This window comes from Myxocyprinus asiaticus, chromosome 18, assembly GCF_019703515.2.
Source record: "Myxocyprinus asiaticus isolate MX2 ecotype Aquarium Trade chromosome 18, UBuf_Myxa_2, whole genome shotgun sequence".
Lineage (NCBI taxonomy): Eukaryota > Metazoa > Chordata > Actinopteri > Cypriniformes > Catostomidae > Myxocyprinus > Myxocyprinus asiaticus.
This window is the reverse complement of record NC_059361.1, coordinates 25086138-25111847: the sequence shown is the minus strand read 5'-3', so window position 1 is coordinate 25111847 and position 25710 is coordinate 25086138. Positions and strand designations below refer to the sequence as shown.

Here is a 25710-nt window from a genome sequence, read left to right as displayed (position 1 = left end):
CTATCAGATTAGAAAACTAAATGTGAATTTCCATTATATAGCATTATCATCCTTTTTGTGACACCGAGATAAATTCAGTCAAATAATCTGTGTTGCCATGGCGATATTGATTGTGCTGGTGTTGAAACTTCACACCCACGAGAGTACCAAAAAATATCTCATTATGTATTGCCATCTTTCTGTAGCTTAAAGTTCACAGTATGATGAATTGCTGTGCATTTAGCAAGGACACTTCCTTTACAAAAAATAAAATAAAAAATATGGATAAAGTGAAGGGGCTGTGACCTAGGTTTCTTGTTTTAGTCTTTAAAAGAGGAAATTCAAACAAAAACATGCAAGTTTAATCAGACATTACAGAAATGTGCATGAAAGTTTAATTAGACATTACATATTCTAAAGTTACATTAATGTGGGTTAATATGAATGTCCATATAAATCATAGATACAAGTATGAGTTAGGAGTACAAATATTAATGCATTTTGGGACACCATATAGTGGTTTGAGAAGAATTCACTAAGTCAAAATGTATCCATTACACAATGTGCAGAACCCAGAAACAACCCATCTGAAAGGCAAGGTTAAAGTTTTGCTTTAATATTTCTAATAAACAAGGTAAAATAATCATGCACCATCACACACGCTTGTGCTTTAAAATCTAAATTAATTTCATTAAATATCAGAATAAACATGATCCACTAACAAAAATTAACTTCACTTCCTGTGGATAATGTTCGGAGATCAAAGGCCTTGTTTTTATCCTTAATACTAAGGCTAGGGTATGCTTTGTTTTTCCACGTACTGTTCAGTCTCGCACACTGTCAAGTGCTCAGACATTCAAAGTATGCTTCTGACTGCCCATAGCGATGCGTTCGCTATATGTGCACGCACTATGACTGCTTTGATGCAATTTTTAGCACAGTCAACGCCAGCCACATGCAGCGGAAATGCACTAAGACAGTGACTGTCAGTGCATTAAGAAAAAGCTAGGTTGCATGTGGTCAGTCTACTCATACTGTACTGAAGAAATCTGTGTCACGCAGAAAACCAAAGTATACTTTGGCCTTTACGCAACTGGCCAAAAACTTAGGTCACAGCACACTACTATGTTCACATACAGCACAACAGCAACATGATACCCATAAAGAAACCTGAATTCACCAAAAAAAAAAACAGATGCACTTGCACCTGTAGTTCCCATCCAGTCATTAAGCTGATTTGAAGGACTAAGGAGCTAAGCCAACAAAATGGTATGACACACAAGAGGAGTACTTTTCCCATAAAGTGCAGCTTTTGGCAGCACAGTGGTCCAGGCTTCCATTAGGGCAAACGATACTGTGAGGGCATGGAAAGCTAAATTACTTTTTACTTCTTCCTGTAGGCCAGTGCTCCAAATGCCACTACTGCAGCAATGGCAACTAGGGCAGCACCACCATATAGCAGCACAGGGAGGTCAGAGGAATCAGGCTGTGGCACAGACTGTATCTGCACTGGGGCCTCACTAGCAGTTGAGACAGATAGGTCTTGGGTAAGCAAGGTGGGCTTCTGCTCGGCCTTTGGAAGTATCTCCTGCTCTAAGGTTGCTTGGACAGGTTCTGTTTCTGGATCGGGTGGTGGGGCCACTGCAGGGAGAGACTCTTTTACTGGGGAAGTCGGTGGTGGCTCCACAGGAGCTGGAACAGCCTCGGGCTGAGCCAGCTGTGATTGGAGTTCAGGCTCGGGCACAAAGGTGACAGCAGCAGCATAGGAGACTACTTGCTCTTGTTCTACAGAGGCTGGAGGTGGAGCATCACTTACTTTAGGAGGAGTCTCAGTGAGGACAACTGGTTCCTCTATAGACACTACTGGCTCAGGTGCTGGTGGATCAGGCTCTGGTGGTGCTTCTTCTCTAACAGCAGCAAGTTCACTCTCACTTCCCAACACACTGAGGACACTACTCTGCAGCTCCCCTTCCTCAACCGTTTCCCCACCCTCCTCAAGGAGTTCTGCATCTTCACGCTCCACATGGACAATGTCGGAGTTGGAAGAGTTGTTCTCGCTTTGCTCCTCGGCTAATGCCACTCCCTCAGCACTGTCCAGACTCTTGATGTCTTCTGGGTCCATCATTCCAACCTGGGCCCAAGACTCGTGTCCTGTCAGAGACACAGGAAGACTCTCTGTCTGCCAGGAAGCTGGCCCACTACTATCTCCTATAGTCAGTAGTGATGCAGGAGGGCTTAACTGATCTGAGGCCTGTTCACCTGACAGGATGTAGATGTCGTTACTGTCCTCAGCTATGATTACTCCAGGGTTCTCAGCTTCATCCAGGCTGAACACAGTGCCCTGGAATTTAAAGAGAGAAAATACCAATCAGTTGGTATGTTAACCAACTTTATTCTTATTTTATTTTTTTTTACACAGGATGCATTCTTGTGTTCAAAAACAGCTGGATGGAGGTCTTGAGACTCAAAGTTTCAAACTACTTTAAACTTGACAGCATCTTAAACTATGTGAAGAGCACCAAGTCTGCCACAGACAGATTAACCAATTTAATTGCAAAATTGATAGGCTTATATTCAAATGTAGGCATGTGACAGTATTTGGTAATAGGGTATATCACAGTAATTAACATGCACAATACTGTTTTGTGAGCCCTTAAATACTGTAAATAATTATTGATAACCTTTTAGCCAAAGTGTAGATTTTTCTGATTGCACAGTAGTCCCCCCCCCATCATCAACGAATTTAGATTCACAACACATGCGTGTATGCAGCACAAATAACACATGCACACTCTGATGTAAACAAACGCAATGTGAACAAGAAGCATGGCCCTTTATTTAGTGTGGATGTATTTTAGGTTCCATAAAAATGCAGAGGGATTGTTGGTTAGAGATGGTTTCCCTTTTTGTAAAACATGTGGAATAAAAAGTAGCAGCAAAACATGGGAACACCTCCAATATGTTTGCTCATCTGCGGGACAATCTTCCCGTGCAATTCAATGGGATAAAGGTACGGTTTGATAGTTCTGCTCGTTTTTTCAAACTGTTTTTGAAAACAGAGACAAGCTAAGTGACAACTAAGATGACAAAGAAAGTGAACTGTTGTTGCCATTTGTAGATAGTGTGTAGTTCACTAAAACACCGCTAGCTACACAGTAAAGTTTGCGTCTTGTAGGAACTACTAAAATACAGTTGTAATCAACTAATACCAAGTCCTGTAATTAATTATGGGCACAATGATGACTTCAATATTAAGTTTAAGTTGGAATTCCACACAATCATACATTGTCATACAGTGAGTGAACTTTTATTAAATGTGTAGCTAACGCCTATAGCTATGTATTAGCAAATGGCTTGCTATCCAGAAAAAAACATGCATACCATTGTTGTAGCCTAGTAACTGCCTTGATAAATTAGTCTAGTCTTACTTTAATAGTAGCCTCAACAAGATAAGTTGTAGATCTGTAATGGTCAGTATGCCCCACGGCATAATGACCATTTAAATGTTAAGACATTAACCTAATGTTAAATTTGGCTATGCATCTATGGTGTTGATGGTAGTTTTTTTTTTAAATGTTCAGGGTTCTTTTCAAAGTTCTTTGTCATCTGTTAACTTTAAAGGCCAGCTTGGTTTTAAAAAAGTAATTAAACTTTATAAGAAAACAACAATAAAGTTTATCATTCAACCTGTTTTTGTAATGTAATTAAATCCTGTGATAATACCATGATATAAGCTTCAGCAATTATTGTCACTTGAAAATTTCAGTCACATGCCTAGTTCAATGATATGAACGTAAAAAAAAAAAAATTCTGATTTTTTTTTTAAAGCTACTTTTTGCAATATCTATTCAATGCTTTACTCAACTGCCACTCATCTTTCTCTGAATTATCTTTATTTGGGGGCTCTTCCGAGGAAATATTGATAAATTTGATTAATCAATATTTTAATCTATTGACAGCCCTAGTCTGTACATAAACTCACTTTTAATTTGAGAAGTTCTGAAAAACAATTAAGTTAACTCATTTAATACAGTTTCCTGTACTACATTGGACTGTTGTGTTGACTAAAATGAATGGTTACCAATCACTGAAGCTTGTTCAGTAAATGATGACTCATAAGAATACATGCTTTACGCTTGTTTTTCAAACTGTGGTTAAGACAATATGCGCATTTCCTTGTGTGGTAACCCAAAAAGGGTTACTTGTCTACCTCAACCACAATGAGATGACGAAAATCCACTCTCACAGAGGTTTTCAAATCATTCTTGGAGCCTCCCCAGCATTGCACAAGTTGGATGCCTATTTGATTTAACACATCAACTTATTAGTGGAGTATTCCATGATCTCAAGTGGGGGTGTCAAATAAGGAAGACATCTAATGTGCTTTGCTGGAGAGACACCAGGAAAGGTTTGAAAACCCATCTGGTTTAGTACACAGATACTGTGAGAATTAACATTAATTTAAAAAATGTTTTGTCTTTGAATAATATCAAATAAAACTGTTAGACATTGTTGCTTTATTGTTAATTTCTGAAACATTTCAAGTATGGTCATCACAGTGCCACAATTTAATTAGCAAAATACTGAATCTGACAGACTAAAGGTAGCAAACTTTTACCCGATACAGCTGACCCCAATTACAACTCTTACTTGTTTATGCCTTATTTATAACTTAAGGCAAACCAATCAATACACTTTTTTTGTCTTTAAACTTCAGTACAAAAGTGGCACTTACCATGACAGAGCTCATTTGTTATTTAATGTGTATACCACCCAGTTGAGAACAGGATAAATACCACTTTACTATAATAAATTCTCACTACATCAAGGTCTGGACTAACCAGAATTGACTTTAGAACACAAAGCAGAATTTTTTTTTTTTAACTTTTAATAACTGGAGGAAAAAAGAAAGATAACTTTCCTGGGTCTTGGAATACAAATGGGTTTATAGCAAAACCAGGTACAAGGCTAGCAATTCGGTAAGTCAGGTTCAAAAACGTTTGGTGTTTATACTGTATTTACCACACACTGAGATCTATAATAACTGAAATCAAGCCAACTCCTCTGAAACAAAGACTTATGCATGAGGGAAGCATTAAACAAAACAGGGAGGACTTCAACTGCTCAACAGGATGTGCTTTAACCCACTATTCTTCCTTTCAGCTTGTATTCACTCTTGTTAGTCAAAAAGAGAATCTGGGATATATAGGAAAAGAGGAGAAACCTTACATTGTCATCCATCCCTCATGAGACTGTGGTGAGCTAGTGCCTCTGGTTTCTGCATGTGTGCCATAAGTAGGTCAAGCATGCAAAACGAGGCAGTTTGAATTTGAACCCATTGTGTAAACATTGGTTTCTGTACATTTGCATTTTGGAAAACTGAAGATATTGCCCTCACTTACTCATCATAAAGGACCCATAAAAGATGCTTCTGGTTTCTGGTCCACACACTCTTCCCTGTGCATTTTCTGGTCAAGAGGATTCTCATAGATATTCACATTTCAGTAATCCACCACTGTGCATGTGTATCTAGTTTCAAATGTAATCCAGCCTGTCTCACACACACACACTTTCAAAAACACATTAGGTCCTGACTTAAAGAACCTGACAGTCAACACTGAAGAGCTGAACAGAAGGACACCAGTGTGGCATCTGTGTATTATATATTATTTAGGATCTCACACAGGCATGAACATCAACTGTCGGTTTCTATATCAAATGAAAAACAATAACTTGTCATATGGAATTATGGACAGACAATTTCCAAATTGACTAGCAGACCTTTTATTAAATTATGCACTTTAAGAATCATACAGAGACTGGTCAAATGTCTATTTTCTGCATAGAACACACTTTATATGACAGGTTATGACAGTGCAGTAGTATGACAGTAAATATACTACTTAGCACAGCACATAGTTGTTTGTAATATTTTAATTACGTTTTTTTTTTTTTTTTTTTTTATAATTCCAGTGCATGACACAGTCAATGTGCGTTTAGGATGACAAACAACAATGCGTCATGCTGTCAGATATTTTCAATAATAGACAGAAAGAGACGTTTAACAGAAATTGTACACACACCATAGTTCTAATGGAATTCTAATGAACACAGTACACAGAGAACTGATCTGTGGCATGTAAAGATATTTATGCATATGACGACATCAAAGATAGACAGAGTGGGTTAGGCTAAGATTAATAATCCCAAAGGAAAAAAACATTGTAAAATCCCGGCTTTCACACTACAATAAATCAACCAAAGCTTTTCAAAATGAGATTCTCTTTTCTTAAGGCTGTATTGATCTACACAGTAAAAAAATATTGAGGTTTAGTTGTTTCATAGTATTTTGTTCAATTGACAACATGCAGTCTGTGATTTTTTTTTTTTCAGTCAATTTAACATGTTAAATTTTCACTGTCTCAACTAGTCTGTAAATTGAATAAACAAGAGTATTTGCCACCTCAACTTAAAAACATATGCAGAGTCATTTCAATATCGATATCACATTCTCAACTACATTTATCTCGTGAAGAGAGAAGCAGACAGAAGATGATCGTCAGCCTCTTGGTGGGCTTATCCACACCTGTATTGAAATCTTCCACCATTGTCAAATTTGGCAAGTAATATTTGTTCATATTGGTTTAATAAATTGTAAAAATGACATATGGTGATACGAGTACAAGTTTTGTTTAAAGTGTCATAGTTGCTAGATTGAAACGCATTTCTGTACTTGCTAACCAGCAAACCAAAGTTGGGATGAAACCATTAGTCAACATTACCGACAATGTTGACAATAAAATGTGTAGACAATTTTAATTGTCAAATAGTCGTTTGATCTCACAGGACTGAACATGAGATCATAGTAAACTCTGATGACTGCTCGAGTGACTGAAAGATGCAGGTAGAGAGAAAGACAACGCTGCTCAGTCCAGACGCACTCCAAACTTTACAAACAGCTTATGGTGGTGTATAATTCAGTTTTGCTATGAATTAATCACGAAGTAATAAAACAGGTAACATAAAAAAAAGATGGTTAGATAGGTTGGATCTTTTCTGCAAGATTAGGCTTGCTGTCCTAGAAGAGATGTCTTCCAGTACTATTATGCACCATAACAAAATAGGCGTTTCCTCTGAGGTGAGAACTATGCCTGAGCAACACCCTACCCAAAGTCCATGTACTCACCCTTGCCTTAAGACAAAAACTCATGCACACTTGCTAAACACAAATACCTGCACATCCATAAGAGAACCCATTATCGAAGATGGGGTGTGGTACAGATCATAAAACCTGTCTAGTGCTTAACCATGTCTAACAAATGATTTTAGGCATTTGGTTTTGCTCTGTGCTACTAATGCATCTATAAAATGTACAAAATTAAATGCATAAATGCTCTAATACATTCTAAACCAGAATCCCCATAGCCACTAGACAATGTCTTTTACAGTGCAATTTAAAACATCAATATAATATACAATACTTTTGACATACTATTTTGGTTTCTTTTGTTGGAGGCTCCACACCAAAGGTAACTGTTTGCCTATGAACACTGAACGGAGTGTTCTGATAACCAGAAACAGTTTACTCACTGCAGCTCCTGGCCTACATTACACAACTCTGGTCATTCATAAATAAATAGTGTGTTAGCATTTGCCATTGGTTTGAACAATAGTGGGACTACATTTCTCTTAAAGACATCTAACATTTACAAAATACACATTTTATTATATGAAACAGGTAAGGTAAGACTGTTATCTTTACTGGAATACCTAAGGTGAAGGATTCATCTGAATCTCCTATTCTGACCACTTCTATCTTAGCAGGAGCACTGGATTTTTTTTAGCATCTCAATCAACACTGTACGTGGAGCTGTGACAGTCTATCTGGGGCAGCTTTTCCCAGCTGATGTTATATGAGGATTTATCAGATTTATTTCCGTTCCTCCTCTACGCCTGTGCTGCAGTGAGTGGGGGTGGCAGATGGCCTTTTATTTTTTGCGTGATGCGAGCACATCGTCTTGGTAAATTTCAGTTATGTAAGAGGTCGGACTGAGCACTGTTCAGAATTATGCGACCTGACATGACTCAAGATCAACTGATCTCAGCACCTGCTGATATATGCATGGTAAGCTTATCCCTTCCAACACAACAGGAATCAAATTCCATCACATAATGCAATCTCAAGAGTCTCTGCCGAGCATGACAGAGCTCTGAAGGTCAACTATATGTTATGTAGAAAATACAGTAAAAGGGACATGAAGGGGATCATGGAGTGGGGTTACTCATAATAAAAAAATGTCCCTCACGTTCCACATATTTGTTACCCCCTAAAAAAAAAAAAAAACGTAATATACCATTTCACTTTGAAAATGTCTCCTTGCTGCTTTGCCCTGGATTTCGCAGAACAAACCAACACATGCACCTCCCCTCTATTTCATTAACTTCACTGGCATGAACAGAACCAAATTCTGATTAAATTGTTCATAAAACCATTCTAGCATAAATTGCTTCGTTCAATTCAATGGTTTTACTAACGACTGTTTCATCCATGTATTGTAGTGTGCTGTATGGTTTAAATAAACCAGTTGATAAATCATTGAGACTCTTCTTAAAACTATTGTTCTGCTAAAAACAACTAATGCTGCCCAAAACACAGGAATATAAACATCATATTCATCCAAAAGCTGAACTGAGCAAACAAAACTCACTCTAACAGCAGTAATTTCAAACCAAAACAGGTTAAACATTAAATTCAATATTTACTCTTTATGACCTCTTTAATGATATGAAACCAGAGCGGTGTCCTTTCTCAGCTGCCACAGCCTTGCAGTGAGGGAGAGCAACAGGGCTGATAAAACGACCTGAATCCAAACATTTATAACGAAAAAGCATTTACACAAATGAGCTAAAACTGGATAAGTTGGGTTCCAATCTCACCTAGTCCAGAGTTCTAGAAGAAAGGAGCTCCCCTACCTGTCTGTATTCGGTTCCTAAGTGTGCAGATCTCCAGCACTGACCACAAGGGATATAAAGTGAATGAATGACAGAGCGAATGTCTATACAGAACAAAGGTTGTGGGGCAGACACACTGTAATGGGGCTGTAACTGCACAGCTGGAGGTCTGGTTTGCTTGCACACATTCTCCTCCTCCCTTTCAGACTCCTCCCTCCTGCATTCAAGCACTTACACACATCCCAATCTATCCTGTTTATCCTGTATCATCTATGTCAGAGCTCTACATTCATCGCTGAAATGTTATCCTGTACTGGAGAGCGGCAGTAAATGGTCTCCCCTCCTCCCACGTGTGTCAACGGCACTCTAATTAAATGAATCCCACTGAGTTAGTTCTTCAACACACACAAAAAATGCATAAACCAAGTCTTTCATAAGGACCGCCCCATCTGTGACACAGCATGACCTAAATAGGATGATTAAAACAAACACAACCTTCATCTTGCTTTGACATCATGACAGAACTGAAGAACTCTTGACATAAAACATTTGCATGATGGTAAGATAGCCCTCTGAATGAAACAGTCCTCAGTGTGAACTATCAAATGCATATACTTTGATAAGATGAACAGTAATGAGTGTGCAAATTATGGAAAGCCATAAGTTTTATAGTTCAACATTAATTCTTCTTAACCTGTAATATGCAGTGTCCTTGTATCAGAGAGCCGTACCAATAACTGAAAATGCATCAACAAATGGAAAACAGGAGTCACGTGACGCCATGTGATGATCGGACGTGTGAATGGCGAGCTCTTTGCTGCTTTTAATACCTTTTATGACATAAACCAGTGAGATTCGATACACTCTGTCCCATTACTGTTCCAGGAGGACAATGTGTCAGAATTCAAAATCCTTGGGCTCTGGAGACATTAAAAGACACTTACATGCTCAAGCTTACACCCCTGAGTAGGCCCTGAGTAGTTATCTGGAGTCACTGGACAGGGAATTATCTGCTAATCCACTAGCGACCAAGGTGGATTTGGAGCATGTTTGGGAGAAGTTGGAGGACATGGAAAACCGTAGCCAGCGAAATAACGTCCGTATCGTGGGAGTCCCGGAGTGAGTGGAAGGACAGAATATGGTGAAATTCCTGGATGGGCTCTTTCTGAGTCTGCTCGACATAGCAGGCCATAAGATGGAAATCGAGCAAGTTCACAGGGTTCCGGCTCGGCGATCCGCTGAGGGAGACAGGCCCCGATCAATTCTGGCCAAATTTCTGAGGTCATCTGATAAAGATCTTGCCTCACGTAACACGAGTAGTAAAGGAAAGCTTTCTTGGAAAAGCCACAGCATTTTCTTGTTCCCAGACATTGCAAACTCGACAAGAGAGAAACGTGATCGATTCAAGGAATGCAAGAAACTTTTACATCAACAGAAGGTCACTTTTGCACTGATATTCCAGGCCAAATTGAGAATAGATGCTACGGATGGCCGTAAAACATTCACATGCCCACAGCAAGCGATGTCCTTCATAAAGTCAAATGGAGTAAGTCATCTTTTTTGTAATTAACATTTTTTATTGATTCAAAGAAAAAACACAGAGAAAAACACAACATATACACACCGAATCAACATTTAATTTTTAACCCTCATTAACATCCCTCCCAAAACACCAACCCCATCCTACCCCAAAGAACACCCCTGTGGTCACATAAAATAACACACACACACACACACACACACACAATAAAATACAAAAATAAAAAATATATAATAAACATGCATAGTTAAATTAAATGTCTCCCTCCTCATCCCTTCCTCTAGAGTCCTCTAAAACTGCCAAATACACCACTTCCTGAAAAATAAGTCCTCCAGCCCCAGCCTTCTATCTATCATGTTATTATAAGCCGCCACCCTCCCCATCTCCGCACACCACTCCAGAAATGATGGCGCTCCGTCTGACTTCCATCCCCTTAAAATAATTTGTCTACCAATCATCACGCCAGTCAGAACCCAATTTTTTATATATTTGTCGCCCGAATTTATAACTTCCCCATCGCCCAAAATGCAAAGTCTGGGGCAAAGTAAAATGTGAGAGCCCAGAATGTCACGCAAATAATTCTGAATCTTTAACCAAAAATTTTGGATCTTAACGCATCCCCAAAAAATATGGGTTGTGTCTCCAACTTCGATTGGCATCGCCAGCAGGTGGGTGTGTCTTTAAGACCAAGCCTATATAATCTAGAGGGGGTCCAATAAAATCTTTGTAAAATCGTAAATTGCATCAGACGCATCCTTGCATCTCTAGATGCAGACTTGACATTTTTCAGAATCTTAGTCCACACTCCATCCTCCAATACCAAATTCAAATCTTTCTCCCATAATCTCTTAATAGAAGTTAAAGCTCCATCCCCCATACTCTGAATTAACAGGGAGTAGTACACTGATGCCTCATGACCTTTTCCAAAAGCTGCAATCACCTCTCCCAAAGCATCTGCCTCCTTAGGGGGGTGTGTGCTGTAAGTCATCTTGTGGTTCTCACATTGCAGCCGAGTGGACTGGCTCACTGAACATTCGCTTGACTGTTTGAAGATTCTGCGCGCTCTTTTTGTGCTGGTTCCACCTAGCAGCTGGAGTTTATTTTGTAGAGCAACACACCTTCGGGACGGTTTTGTGGATGAATCTACATGCTCTTTGTGCTTATTCCGCCTATCAGCTGGAGTTTACTTTGTGGAGTATTTCTGGCAAAATTATTGGACTAAGTCATTTGCTTACACTCATGCTGCAGCCGAGTGGGCCGGCTCACTGAACATCCGCTTGACAGTTTGAGGAACCTGCACGTTTTATTTTGTGCTGGTGCCGCCTATCAGCTGGAGTTTATTTTGTGGAGTATGTCTAGCAAAAATAATTGGAGTGGACCAGCTCAATGAACATTCGTTTGACTGTTTGAAGAATCTGCGCACTCTTTTTATGCTGGTTCCGCCTATTGGCTGGAGTTTGTTTTATAGATTATCTTTTGCTGTGTAATTCTGTCTCACAAAATGTGTATAGAAACACTGGACTTGAGCAATCCGATGGCAAGGTTGTTGCGGGGGCTCTCGTAGGTGTGCATGGACTGTTTGAGTTTGGAGGGATGGACGCCAGTTGGCACTGTCGTGCGCGGGGTTAATACGCAAGTTTTTCTTTTTTTTTGTTCTAAGGGATGTTCTGGGTTTGATTGTTGCACTAATGTTGGAATGTGGTCTTTATAATCTTGTCTTTGACACACAATCTATTTTTTCTTATATGTCAAAATGTCAGATGTTAATATGAGTGGATTGTCTCTCTCCTCGTGGAATGTGAATGGGTTGGGGCACCCGATAAAAAGGAGGGGGTAAGGTTATTTCTCTTCTTAAGCGTAAGAAATATGATAGTGTTTCTTCAAGAAACACACCTTTCTCCGCAGGAAGCTGAAAAATTTGGAAAGATATGGGGTGGGCATTTTTTTATAGTGCTGGCTCGAGTAGGAGCAGGGGAGTCATTACACTGATAAGTAAACATCTACAATTCAAATGTCTCAGAGTAAAGAAATTAGGAAGAGTCATTATTGTTTTAGCTGAAATTCAGGGACAAAGTCTTATTTTGGCTAATATTTATGCACCTACCATCGATGATCAGGGCTTTTTTATAGATATTGAAGGGATGTTCCAAGCCGCTGGCACCCCTCATGATATAATATTGGGAGGAGACCTTAATTTATTGATGGACTCAGTCCTTGATCATAGTGAAGCAAAAGTGTGCAAGCCCCCTAGAGCAACACTGATGCTTCACAGGATGTGTAAAAATCTTGGTCTTACAGATATTTGGAGACTTTTGAACCCATCTGGTAGGAACTATACATTTTTTTCAATCAGTCCATAAGATTTACTCTAGAATAGATTTTTTAAAATTTTATATTTAAGTCCCTCATTTCATCTGTCGTTGATTGCTCAATTGGAAACATTTTAGTCTCAGATCACATCATGGCTTGTTTAGAGGTGTTCCCACATATGAAGAAAAGGAAATCATATAGTCGGCGTTTTAATGTATCCCTTTTGCAAAATCCTGAATTCCAACAAATGCTAAAGGCTGAAATCAATGTGTATATGGAGACCAACTGATCCTCAGTATCCTCTGTGGGCGTGGCTTGGGAGGCACTTAAGGCGGTTCTTAGGGGCCGGATTATACAGTATGCCGCTTTCACCAAAAAATCCAAAGCACAAGAACTCGTGGAATTGGAAGGGAACATTAAAAGTGCTGAGGCAGAGCTGAAGCGCCGAATGTTGTCTAATGGCCTCAGAGAACTGACCCAATTGAAATACAGATATAATACTATTTTGTCACGGAAAGTGGAGTTTTGGCTATTCAGGGCAAGACAGTCATATTTTGATTCATACATGATTTGACAGTCATACATAATTTTTTAGATCTTACGCTACAGAACTGGCTCCACTCTTTCTAGAAGTTTATACGGAATCATTAAAGAATGGAAAGCTTCCGCCAACCATGACACAAGCCCGGATCAGTCTGATTCTTAAATTTTCCTGATCTAGCTAGACGTTAAAATATTGTCAAACATTCTGGCTAACCGATTAAGTTGACATCACTTATACATATAGATCAGGTGGGGTTTATTCAGGGCTGTAGCTCTTCTGATAACATTAGGCGTTTCATCAATATCATGTGGCTGAACCCAAAATTATGTATTAATAAGTCCCCTTTCTGCTGGACAGAGTGGATTGAGAGGGAGGTTAATACACTCGGTGACTTATATGAGAGTGGAGTGTTGAGATCCTTTGAAAATATGGTTCAACATTTTGGGATTCCCAGGTCTCAGTTCTTTAGGTATTTACAGCTGCGCCACCTGCTCTGTACTATTTTTGGGAGTAGCATACACCCCCCCTAAAGCGGCAGATACTCTGGGAGTGATGATTACTGCTTTTGGAAAAGGTCATGAGGCATCAGTGTATTACTCCCTGCTAATTCAGAGTCTGAGGGACGGAGCTTCGGCTTCTCTTAACAGATTATGGGAGAAAGATCTAAACCTGGTATTGGAGGAGGGAGTGTGGGCTAGGATTCTAAAAAAGTCAAGTCTACATCTAGAGATGCAAGGGTGTGACTTATTCAATTTAAGATTTTACATTGATTCTATTGGACCCCCTCTAGATTGTATAGGCTTGGTCTGAAAGACACACCCACCTGCTGGTGATGCCAATCAGAAGATGGGGACACTGTTTTTTGGTGGCATGTTAAGACCCAAGAATTTGATGTGTGACGTATTGGGCACTCAAATTTCATTTTGCCCCAGACTCTGTATTTAAGGCAATGAGGTGGTCATTAATATAGGGGATAAATATATAAAAAATTGGGTCCTAGCCAGTGTTATGATTGGCAGACAGATTGTTCTTAGGGGATGGAAGTTGGCTGGAGCGCCCTCATTTCAAGAGTAGTGCACAGAGATGAGGTGGGTGGTGGCATTCGAGGAAATGTCAAGTAGAAGGCTAGGCAATTTATATTCATTTAATAAAAAAATGGGGTAGCTACTTAGCCTTATTGGAGTGCTCTCAGGGAGGGGCAGTGGAGAGGGAAGTGTAGTTTTAAATTGTGTGATTATTATTTATTTATTTTAAAGTTTCTACCGTTCAAAAGTTTGGGGTCACTTGCCTGAAATGTTTCTCATGATCTTAAATACCTTTTGATCTGAAGGTGTATGCTTAAATGTTTGAAATGGGTTTTGTAGACAAAAATATAATTGTGCCAACATATTAATTACAAAACTAAAATTTTATTAAAAAAAATGTTTTTGAAATGTATGACTTGGACCGAATAATTAAGAAAAGCAGCCACTAAGTGCCCAGCATATAGATGGGAACGCCATTACTGTTTAAAAAGCATCCCAGGGTGATACCTCAAAAGGTTGGTTGAGAAAATGCCAAGAGTACATTTCTGCAAAATCTAGGCATAGTGTGGCCACTTTGAAGATGCTAAAATATAACAGTTGTGATTTAGGATTTTTTTAGTCACAACATAATTCCCATATTTCCATTTCTATTATTCCATAGCTGTGATGATTTTACTATTATTCTAAAATGTGAAAAAAAAAAGAAAGAAAAAAAAAGACCCTAAACTTTTGAACGGTAGTGTGTATATATTTTTTTTTTTTTTTTTTTTTTTTTTTTGTGTGCAACCTGACCACAGGGATATTTGTTGAGGGTCAGGGTGGGGGATTTGGAGGGGGAAAGGGAATAATGGGGGTTAAATGTTGATTATGTGAATATAAGATTTGCTTTTCTTTGTCAATTGTGTGAATCAATAAAATCTGTTAATCAGAAAAAGAAGAAAAAAAATGGAAAATTGCACAAATATTAATTTTGGAAAGTTGTCTTGCTAGTCACATAAAAGCATAATGTTTTTTAAATAACTCTGGATTAGAGTTTACTGGTGTTGCTGACCAAATCACTGCAGATGATTGCATGGATGACATAGCCCTTGGTCTCCCAAGGCTTCTGCATACTTTGAGCACATATTTGAAGCAAAATATTGTGTTTCACAACACAATGTGCTTGTAACATTAAGCTAGCACTACCAACCAGCAGTTGAATGAGTATTGTTTTAAGATAAGGAGCAGCTCTCTGGCTCCCTCTCCTGACAAAAAGGCACATCTTGGGAAAAAACAAACAAACACTGACAACCAACTTCTGCAGGACAATAACAAAAATAAATAAAACCACAAATTTTTGGTGGCTAGAGGGTTTATGTATCAAACTTCATTTTTGCTCAAATTTGCTTAAAATTCCCTTATATAGATAGTAATATTTAGGTGCACACTTGGTGCACACATTGGTAAAGTCAAATCAGATGATAATGTAATCTTCACGACAGGCCTAGTATTTAAAAACAAATCTACCATGTTTTGGTTTATAACTAAGTAGTTGGTTACATCATCCCAGTCAAACTAAGTAAATCACCTGTCAAAGTCCAGTCACTCACCCATCCTCCCTGCTGAATGATAAAGTCTGCTTGTGATTCTTCGAGGTAACGCAGACCATAATCCAGCAGAGATTCCAGTGGCTGCCCCTCAGACTGCAGGGTCTGTAACAATACTAATGGTACCAACACCTAAAGAAAAAAAACACAATGACAGAATGAGAAAATAAGGGACAAATCAGTAGAAGTGTCCCAATGCTATATGTGTTTTTGTGCCGAGTGTTTTAAATTACCTTGCTCCATCCTTTTTGAGTATGAGAGGACAGCTCCTCTACCACTGCTCTGAAATGCTCAAAGTTCAAATCACTGTACAAGAGACACAATCCACTGTTCAGGAATGAATATATTTAAAAAGCTTTCGGTCAATATTTAAGTTAGATATGTCAGGATCAGGCTGACTTTACAAGTACCAATTTAGAACACTCATATCGGTGTGTGCGGGCCAGGCTGTTTATACAATACATTTTTCTGGCATAGATCTCTGCCAAGAAACTTTCAGTGCTTTTCAGCTGTTCAAAAATGGACAACATCCCTAGCTCTACTGAATTCGTACAGGAATTCTTTCAGATACGGACCTGCTCAGAAGTGTGCGAGTGGCGGAGGACAGGTGTGTGTCCAGGTCCAGGGAGACACGGTCCCCCAGCACTGCCAGGCTGTCCTCTATGGAGCTCTCTGGATTAGCTGGACTGAACACCGGGGATGTGTGGCGATCAAAACCAGTCCTGAAAAAGGCTTTGCAGACAAAAACAGAGGCAGATGTATTTAAAGGAATAGTTCACACAAAAATTATAATTCTCTCGACATTTACGTATGACTTTCTTCTGTGGAACATAAATAAAGGTATTTTAATGGAGATATGATGTCTGTTTACATCCATACAATGCAAGACCATGGGGTTAAAAACTTCCAAGCTCCAAAAATCACAAAGGCAGCATAAAATTAATCCATATGACTCCAGTGGTTTAATCCATGTCTTCTGAAGCGATACGATCAGTTTTGGGTGAGAAACAGACCAAAATGTAACTCCTTTTTCACTATAAATCTTGAATATTTGAAGCTTGATTACACTTCCTAGTGCTTGACACATGTGCAGAGTGCATGTACAGTGCATGCATCAAGCACAAGGATGTGTAATCGAGCTTAAAATCCTGATCGCGACACAGAGACTGCAGATGTTAAGATTTAGAGTGAAAAATCGTATGGCTTCAGAAGACATGGATTAAATAACTCAAGTCTGAGTATAAATTACCTTTACTGTGTGCTGCATTTTGGAGCTTGAAAGTGTTGTACCCTATTAACTTGCATTGTATAGACAAAAACATATCAAAATATCATTGCTTGAGTTCCTCAAAAGAAAGTCATACGAGTTTGAAAATTATGAGAGAATTATAATTTTTGGGTGAACTAATCCTTTAACCACTGATCCAGATTTCAGATGGTTGATTTTATGATAAAAGATACGGTGCAATAAATAAAAAGCATATTACAAGCTGCAATTTCCTCTTCAAGCTGCTTCATCTCATTCTCAATCTGTTTCTTCAGGCTGCTATTCCTCTCTCTCTCTGTTTCCTGTGTAGAGTGGCTCTGTCCTGCACAGAATCAAAACAGACATACACTTATTAAACAAAAATATTAAAAAGTCAAACTGCAGGACATGTCTCTGGCAGTATTCATTTTTCATCAAACATTTAAAAGATTTAATTACTTTAGGTACTTGAATTTTATAAAGCAATCTTGCAAATTTATGTACAGAAAGTACATTTTTCAGTAGTTCATGAACAGACACTCAACCGTCAGTAAAAACAAAGTTTCTAATTTAGGACACATACAATTCGTGTGATCATTTGAATAATTTTCTGCATGACTGATTAAGCTGATAACGTGGCAAAGTGAAACTGAGCTAGAGACTGGATTATAAAAAACGCTGCACAAAAGAACACAAATAAAAAATAAACTTATCAGCAGAAAGATTTTTACATTTGCAAAGCAGGTTTTAAGACAGAATGGCACAATTGTCTTAATGACAAAGTGAGTTTTGCCTACATAACTGCAAACATTGTATCTATCTAATACTCAACAGATGCACTGAAAGCCAGGATGTTTGTTTGTTTTTTAACGCCATGCTAGCTTCTATGGCGAGAAATGTGTAAGGAACTCTATATAAGGTTTTTAAAATCTATTTCTCCTAAAAACTCTAAAATTGCATTAGGTTTGACTTTGTTAAAAATTTCTTCGAGTATGTTGACTGATTGAGTGGTTTCTCACGGGGTTAAGACCAGTACAGTCTAATAAAACATGTTTCAAGGATAATGGATTCTGGCAGAAGGTACATGTTGGTGAGACTTCTCCTAATATTAAAAACTTGTGTCATCCTGGAGTGACCTATTCGACAGCGGGTGTAGACGATCTGGTCCCAGCGATTTGAAAACAGAGAAATGTTTCTTTTGCCAACAACAGGACTGATTTCATGGAGTTTTTTCATGGTGCATTGGTCCCACTCAGTTTGTCATTTGTTGTTAATATACGAGTTCATTATGGGTTTTAGGTCAGTGGGAGGTATTGGACACTTTTTGAAATCCGCTGATAGTGCCTCTTTTGCAGCAGTGTCTGATTCTTCATTTCCTGGGATTCCACAGTGTCCAGGTACCCAGCAGATGTAGATATTAAAATTTTGGGCCTCAAGATCTAGCAATTTGCAAAGAATCTTTACAAGCATTGGGTGATCATTTTTTAGGGATGACATGATTTTGAATCTGTAATTATCAGAAAGTTTTTCTGTTGCATAGTCTTTATGAAGTCCAGTGCTAAGATGATAGTGTTTGCCTCAGCTGTAAAAACTGAGCTGTGGTTGGGGATGGATATTCCTTTTTTTTGGTGGTTGATCATGAATGCAGATGATACATGGTCTTCAGATTTTGATCCATCTGTATATATAGGGGTATGTGATGGATATATTTCTCTAATGTAGAGGAGTTTTTGTTGAAAGTCATTTGGGTGGGTTTCAGATTTTTTGTTTCTTGTTAGGTCTAAAATTATTTTTGGTTTTTTAAAGTTCCAGGGGGAATTATACAGAAGTGTATCTGTTCCAGTATGCTCAGATCTACTTTGAGATTTTGTAAATGTGGTTTGATCCGTAGTCCAAAAGGTCGGATATGTCTTGGTTTTTGTTCATATAGGCTTGAAGAAGGGGTTAAGAAAACAGGATGGTAAGCTGGGTTTTCTTTGTTGGGCTTCAGCTTTGTTGTATACTGTAGGGCTAGTTTGAGGCATCTGTTCTCCAGAGAAAGTTCATTTGCTTCTACATACAAACTTTGAGTTGGTGACGTTCAAAAGGCCCCTAATGCCAGACGTATACCTTGATGATGTACTGTGTCCAAGAGTCGGATATACAATTTCCTGGCTGATCCATACACTATACATCCATAATCCAGGCGTGATCGAATTAGTGTTCTGTAGAGATTTAAAAGAACTGAACTTTCTGCACCCCATTTAGTTTTAGCTAAAACCTTTAAAATGTTCATGGCTTTAAGACATTTATCTTTTTTATGTGAGGGATAAAACTCACTTTACTATCAAGAGTTATTCCAAGGAATTTGGTTTCCTTAACCACTCTGATGTGTTCACCATCCATGAATATCTCTGGATCAAGATGGAGAGAGCGTAGCTGGCAAAAATGCATACAAACAGTAACTACATTTCCATCCATGGATTTTTTGTGAAAAAAGTGTCGACATAATATTTTTCCGTTTAACTCTAGCGCATAAACTCTGTCGATACATCAAATGTCAAGAAAAACTGGTTTGTAAACAAATTTTTTTCAGAGAAAATTGCCATTAACGCTAAAATAGTGTCACATGACAGAATTTGCCCCAATCGTTAGCCTGTGTTAATCATGATGACAAGGTATAGAATCCTTGAAAGCCAATTTATTGTACGTGATTATGGTTTGATCTTAATGGCATAAAGATCCGATCTGCAAACATGACACTTCCAGGAGTGGCAACACAAATATCTTGCTTTTACACACCATTCAAAATAATAGCCGGCAGTCACGGAATTAGCCCACAATACAAAAAACATATAATTTCTATGCACAAAGATGTTTTAAATTAAAAATAAATACACAAAACTAGGACAAAAGCATAAGTGTGCTTTTTTGGAACAATAACATTGTTAAATTATTGTTTAGCTTACTTTTGAAAAAATACCAGCAAAATTCCCCGTTTTAAATTAAATAAATTACCAAACGAAAAAAAGCATTAAATTAAAAAAATTAATTACCAAACGAAAAAAAAAATATTTTTAGACCTATATTTTTTTGCCTTTTCTTTACACAAACTTAAATTAGCTTTACCCTGTTCTGCAGATGAAAAAAGCCGTCTGAATGACATTCTCAGAATGTTCTACACTTTTTTCAAGATTAAACTATCAGAACTATTTGTCCAATGCTGAGTTCACTTTCAAAAAACAACCTTTTGAACATTTTAAATATTTTAAATCTCATCCTCTTTATCTCGGATCGTATTTGAAAATGTAAATTGCATTATGACACTAAAATTAATTTTAGATGATAATCAAGTTCAGTTGGTCATTAAAAGTTGCTGGACAAATATACGGGACATAATACAGTTGTTATGGCAATGCTTTAGATTAGATGATTGTTCAAAATAGCCTATTGAATATTAGGAATGTATCATATGTAAACCCTGATATTACACCACATAAATGTTTCTTTAATAGCTGTGCACACAGCATATATACACATTGATGGATGGTCCTTATACTAAGACCAAATATTTCTCCACTGTTTGGTGCAGGTTGCCAGCTTGAACAGGGCCATTAATATTTGCTTTCGGGTCAGAACCGGTGGCAACTTGCGATAGGTGCAACATCAGCACCAATATTACAGTCCCTTCAGAAGGGCAACTGTTCCTTTTTGATTGCAATGCCTCCTCTACTGATTGCTTTTATTTGTGAAATTAAAATGACAGTAAGCTGGCTAATTTCAATAAATTGTCTCAATACTCTCCCCATTTTACCAAAACTTCAGAGGAAAAACATTAGGGACATCTGGGAGGTGAATTAGCGATAAACACGCATTTCTGTATGGAAACAGCTTAATGGCAGATTTCTTTTGCGAAAAAAACAAGTGTTTTTTTAGGCATGACATCATGCACACAATTTTTATCAATAAAAGGCCATTTGAATGGAAACAGGTAGAAGACTTTTTAACAAAAAAGTGGATGGAAACCAGGCTAGTTTTGGTCTTTGAAAATGTAAAACCATTTGATACTGACCAGGACTGCATACTGTTAATTGTCAGCTGGATTTTCCGTTCAGTGTTATTCATGGATTTGCCTCTGTAGCAAATGCCAATGCCATCCACATAAAGACTGCAATGGATATCCGACCCATTGGCTTTCGAGATGTCGTTGATTTTGATACTAAAAAGTGTAACTGATAAAATGCTACCTTGTGGTACTCCTAGCTCTTGTTTATGTGGGTCAGATAGGGTAACATGTACTCTGACTTGAAAATATCTGTTTGATAAAAGATTTGCAATAAAAATGGGTAAGTGTACTCTAAAACCAAGTTGATATAAATCCTTTAAAATACCAAACTTCCACGTGGTGTCATAAGCTTTCTCCAAGTAAATAACTAGCCACTGCATGTTCTTTTCTGATGAAAGCATCTCGTACGTAGCATTCAAGGCTGATGAAGTGATCAACAGTACTTCTTCCTTTTCTGAAGCCGCACTGAACTTTACTTAAAAGATGCTGTGATTCCAGGATCCATACTAGACGTTCATTAACCATTCTCTCCATGGTTTTGCATAAGCAACTTGTCAGGGCTATTGGGTGGTAGTTGTTGGGGTCATTATGATCTTTTCCTGCTTTTGGGATGGGAATGATTATCGCTTCTTTCCAAGAGAGTGGAATATTCCCTGATATCCAAATAGAGTTAAAAAGTTTTAATGGTAAAGACAGGATAATGTGAGGCAAATAAAAAAAAAAAAAAACTAGTAGTGGATATCATCTGGTCCTACTGCCGAATAAATTTTTATTTATTCTTTATTTATATGGTCAGCAATTGACTGATACTAAACAATACTGATGTTTATTTAGCTATTTATTTTATTTTTATTTATTCTTTATTTTAATGGTCAGCCATTGACTGATACTAAACAGTACTGATGTTTTAGTTATTTATTTTATTTTTATTCTTTATTTAAATATGGTCAGCAACTCAGCATACTAAATATACAGTACTGATTTTTATTTTATTTATTCTTTAAATGGTCAGCAATTGACTTATACTAACAGTACTGATGTTTATTAAGCTATTTATTGTATTTTTATTTATTCTTTATTTTCTCAGTGTTCATTTCTAGAATTAGTTGACAATGTATAATACGAATGTTCTTTGATAAAAATATTTGTTTAAGAAAGCAGCCTTCTGAGTACCTTTGCATATTCATACCGGTGCAAAATCCACATAGAAAAGGTCTGTTTTCATTCCAGCTCAAAAATTAAATATATCGGTAATCGGTGAATTTTCCCTCTCTAAAATCGGTATTGGTTGGGCTCTAGTAAAAATTACTGTGAGGTGGACAATAAAGGCTTTACCAATGTTTACTAAAGTTGATGTGTGCTCAGATTGACTTTTCCCAGGCTGGGCAGGTCTTTGGTCAGGTTTGAGAGGGCAGCGCTTCACTTGATCCAGTGGCATGTGAACAACCCAATGCTGATTGGACATGACAGTCTGTCAGAGTGCACAGCGGGTCGAGTGGAAAGAGGGATCAGAAGCTCACACTTGAATTTTAAAGCTGACTGAATGCAAACCAGAGCAAAGGAAACACAGGACATTCCTCCAAAATCTCTAACAGGCTGATTCAGCCCATGCCATCCTTTGTGTCAACCGGAATAAATGCCACTGACATGTGTGCTTTGCTTCCTCTTCTGAAGCTTTCCACAAGAACTAAATTCACAAGCTGAACAATCAATGATAATGTGTCAAAAGGAACAATTCAGTGACTCCACAAAACCAGATTTTCCTGCCAGGGACTGAAAACATGCTTAAGAAAAGAGAACATAGAATGGGTCTATACATCACTTTGACACCCATCAACAGACAAAACAATAACATTTTTGATTATACCAACAAGATTTGTAACCGTACATGGATTGCCACATAACTATAGACAACACACATTCTAAAGGACTTGTTATTGTATTACTTGCAATACCTTCAAGTGCTTTTTGGAGCTTCAAAGTTTTGCTCACCATTCACTTCTATTGTATGGACCTACAGAGCTGAAATATTCCTCTAAAAATCTTTGTTTGTGTTAAGCAGAAGAAAGAAATTCATACACATCTGGGATGGCAAGAGGGTGAATAAATGAGAGAATTTAAATTTTTGGGTGAACTATCCCTTTAAGGTATTTTCATTAAAATTACACAAATTAAAGCACTGTGTATTCGGTACACTAACTGCAAGAGTAACCCCTGGGGCAACCTAAAGTTATGGACCTTGTTCAAGGGCAAAATGGAGATTTCTGAAGCACGAATGTGACCTCAGTAACTGTGGACCTACACTATTTAGGGACTGAAACTGCAATGAGTGTTAGCAGCCCAGATCCTTTGCACAGTAGCTCTAATAGGCAGTATACATAGTCCTAAAATTGTAGAGGGATAACTCATTTTCATAAAGCCTTATAAAGTCTTAGTTCACTGTTATATGCAGCCACTGAACTGTTAATTTTTGTAAAAAAAAAAAAAAAAAAAAAAAAAGGTTCTTGATGAGTGAAGCTCAAATTTACAACAAAGTCTCATTTGAGCATGTTTTAATTTTTTCTTATTCCTTTCTATAGTTACATTACTTCATTCCTCAAGGCATTTATCAGCCCCAACTCCTAGAGCTGCTATTTTTTCATGCATGTAGATAGAGAAATGAGAGTCCTTTCCTCATTACACCCTGCAATATACAAAGGTTTCCTGCTTTCTTACATACGTAATGCGAAGATATCACTGCAAGTGTTTTGTCATCAAGCCTGGCAATTTGTGTAGCACAGCAATTGTATGCACTGATTTGTGCATGAGTGTTCTTTCTTACCCTCTGCGACTGCGGTCTCTGAGGGTCTTGATCTTGGCGGTAGCAGGCTGAGGTAGCTGAGGATGACAAACTTGGTCTCATAGTGAAATCCTTTAGGCACTGTGGTGGAGGAGCCTGAGGCAGCCATTGAAGAGAGACGTCAGGCTCTCAGGAACATGCACGACCAAATGCCAGTTTTCACAAGTCCTATAACAAACAAAAAAATGCTTTATAAGGCATTTATGATTACCAGGCCAACAGAACAATTCTCCTGGCAATTCTTTAAACTACTGGCATAATTTACACAAAGAAACAGAAAAGCAAACTTTTGTGCTATATGAACAAACACACTGAGAAGCTGGGTCTTGTGTTATGACAGTGAAAATCTTTGTGTGAGTAACCAGTCTTTAAAAAAAAAAAAAAAACTGTAACTAAATGTCACTTCAGATTATTTCAGAATCTTTACGCTATTTGAATTCTTTCCATGCATGCAACACTGACACTTTCAAGACACAGCTTCAAAGCTGCTGAAATGTGGCTCTCAATGACCACTTTGAATTTGGAGACTGACCTGAAACATTTGCATTGAAGGAAGTCCAATTAATGAATTAGAACATTCTGTACAATGAAAGGCACACTGACACGCTCTTCACGCTCCCCCAAACACTCTGGAGCAGTCGCGTGCCCGAGCAATTCTAAGTTTAAACTTAACCTTTAGTGTCGATTGTAACATAACCTGCTATCCATTTAACGTAAACAAGCTGCGACTTTAGCGTGAATGTATCGTACCTCTGCGCCAGTGACAGTTTTGTTCGGTCAGAGGGGGTGACAAAAGTGGTCACTGGGTTCTCTCGCAGTTAACTATCGTTACTGTTTGTGGGTTGGATAACTGTTTAGACATGCGCGTGCGTGCCATGGTGTCCACGTTGTGCGTGTGCGGGTGCATGAAGCCATGCTCGCTTCTTCTTCTTCTTTTTAACGGCGGCTCGCAAATTTAAATAGTGCATTACCGCCATCTACCGTTAACATGGACAAGAGACTTTCCCTTCTTTAACGCCCCCTCCTCATCAGACTTTCCAGGGCCCAGGCATTCACTACTTGCTTTGTAAAAAAAATCAAGCAAGTACAACCCCCCCCCCACCCCATTTACATGGAAACAAGTAAATGCTTCACGCTGCAAATGTTCAAGCCAAATCTACGCCCTTGTCCTCCAGTGTATACACCAGGCCCCACCCAGCCCAAAAGGGGAGAGAAAAGGGGGAAAAACAAAAAACTTTATACTATTAAAAACTAAATACTATTCAATATCTGTACTATTTCTATTCAATGCTGTCCTATAAATGCCCATACCTACAGTACTTATTCTTCCATCTAAACTATATTCTTCCCGTTAACTGTGATCTCTTCAGAAACTGTACTAATATGGATGTCACACTACTACCCATAACTGGATTTAAAAGACTCTTTAATGTTAACTGATGCTGCCCTTTCTGCTGCAACTCTTCTACTAATTCCTTCCTTTCTTGCCAAATACTTCCCACACTGAATTATGACATGCTCTACAGACTCAGTGACCCCACACCATTCACATAGTCCTGTCGGTTGATTTGACATTAAGTGCATTGTTTTATTAAGTCCTGTGTGCCCTAATCTTAGTCTTGATATTATGTTTTCTTCTCTTCT

At 38.1% G+C, this 25710-nt stretch overlaps 1 protein-coding gene across 3 annotated transcripts; it reads right to left on the bottom strand.

Moving 5' to 3' along the window:
- Positions 1-224: 224 nt before the first annotated feature.
- On the bottom strand, positions 225-24914 carry LOC127455665 (bcl-2-like protein 13). Of its 3 annotated transcripts, none has more exons than XM_051723691.1 (7): positions 24599-24914; positions 24049-24234; positions 17424-17525; positions 16512-16668; positions 16170-16263; positions 15940-16068; positions 225-2320 (listed from the first exon to the last, which is right to left on the bottom strand). In XM_051723691.1, exons 2-7 carry the CDS (start codon positions 24173-24175, stop codon positions 1364-1366), a joined length of 1566 nt encoding a protein of 521 aa, XP_051579651.1. In that variant the 5' UTR covers positions 24176-24234; positions 24599-24914; the 3' UTR covers positions 225-1363. The 3 variants fall into 3 exon arrangements, with proteins under 3 accessions (XP_051579651.1, XP_051579653.1, XP_051579652.1); XM_051723693.1 differs by having other exon boundaries at positions 16170-16242; XM_051723692.1 differs by having other exon boundaries at positions 24817-24911.
- Between the last annotated feature and the right edge of the window lie 796 nt (positions 24915-25710).

Bases quoted from the DNA above. Each gene is read 5' to 3' on its own strand.
- LOC127455665 (XM_051723691.1), bottom strand. From the start codon at position 24,175: ATGGCTGCCTCAGGCTCCTCCACCACAGTGCCTAAAGGATTTCACTAT. The intron at 16,264-16,511 runs GTCCGTATCTGA...ATTCCTGAACAG, and splicing joins ACTCGCACACTTCTGAGCAG to TGGATTGTGTCTCTTGTACA. The intron at 2,321-15,939 runs GTGAGTGACTGG...TTTAAATTCCAG, and splicing joins TCATTCAGCAGGGAGGATGG to GGCACTGTGTTCAGCCTGGA.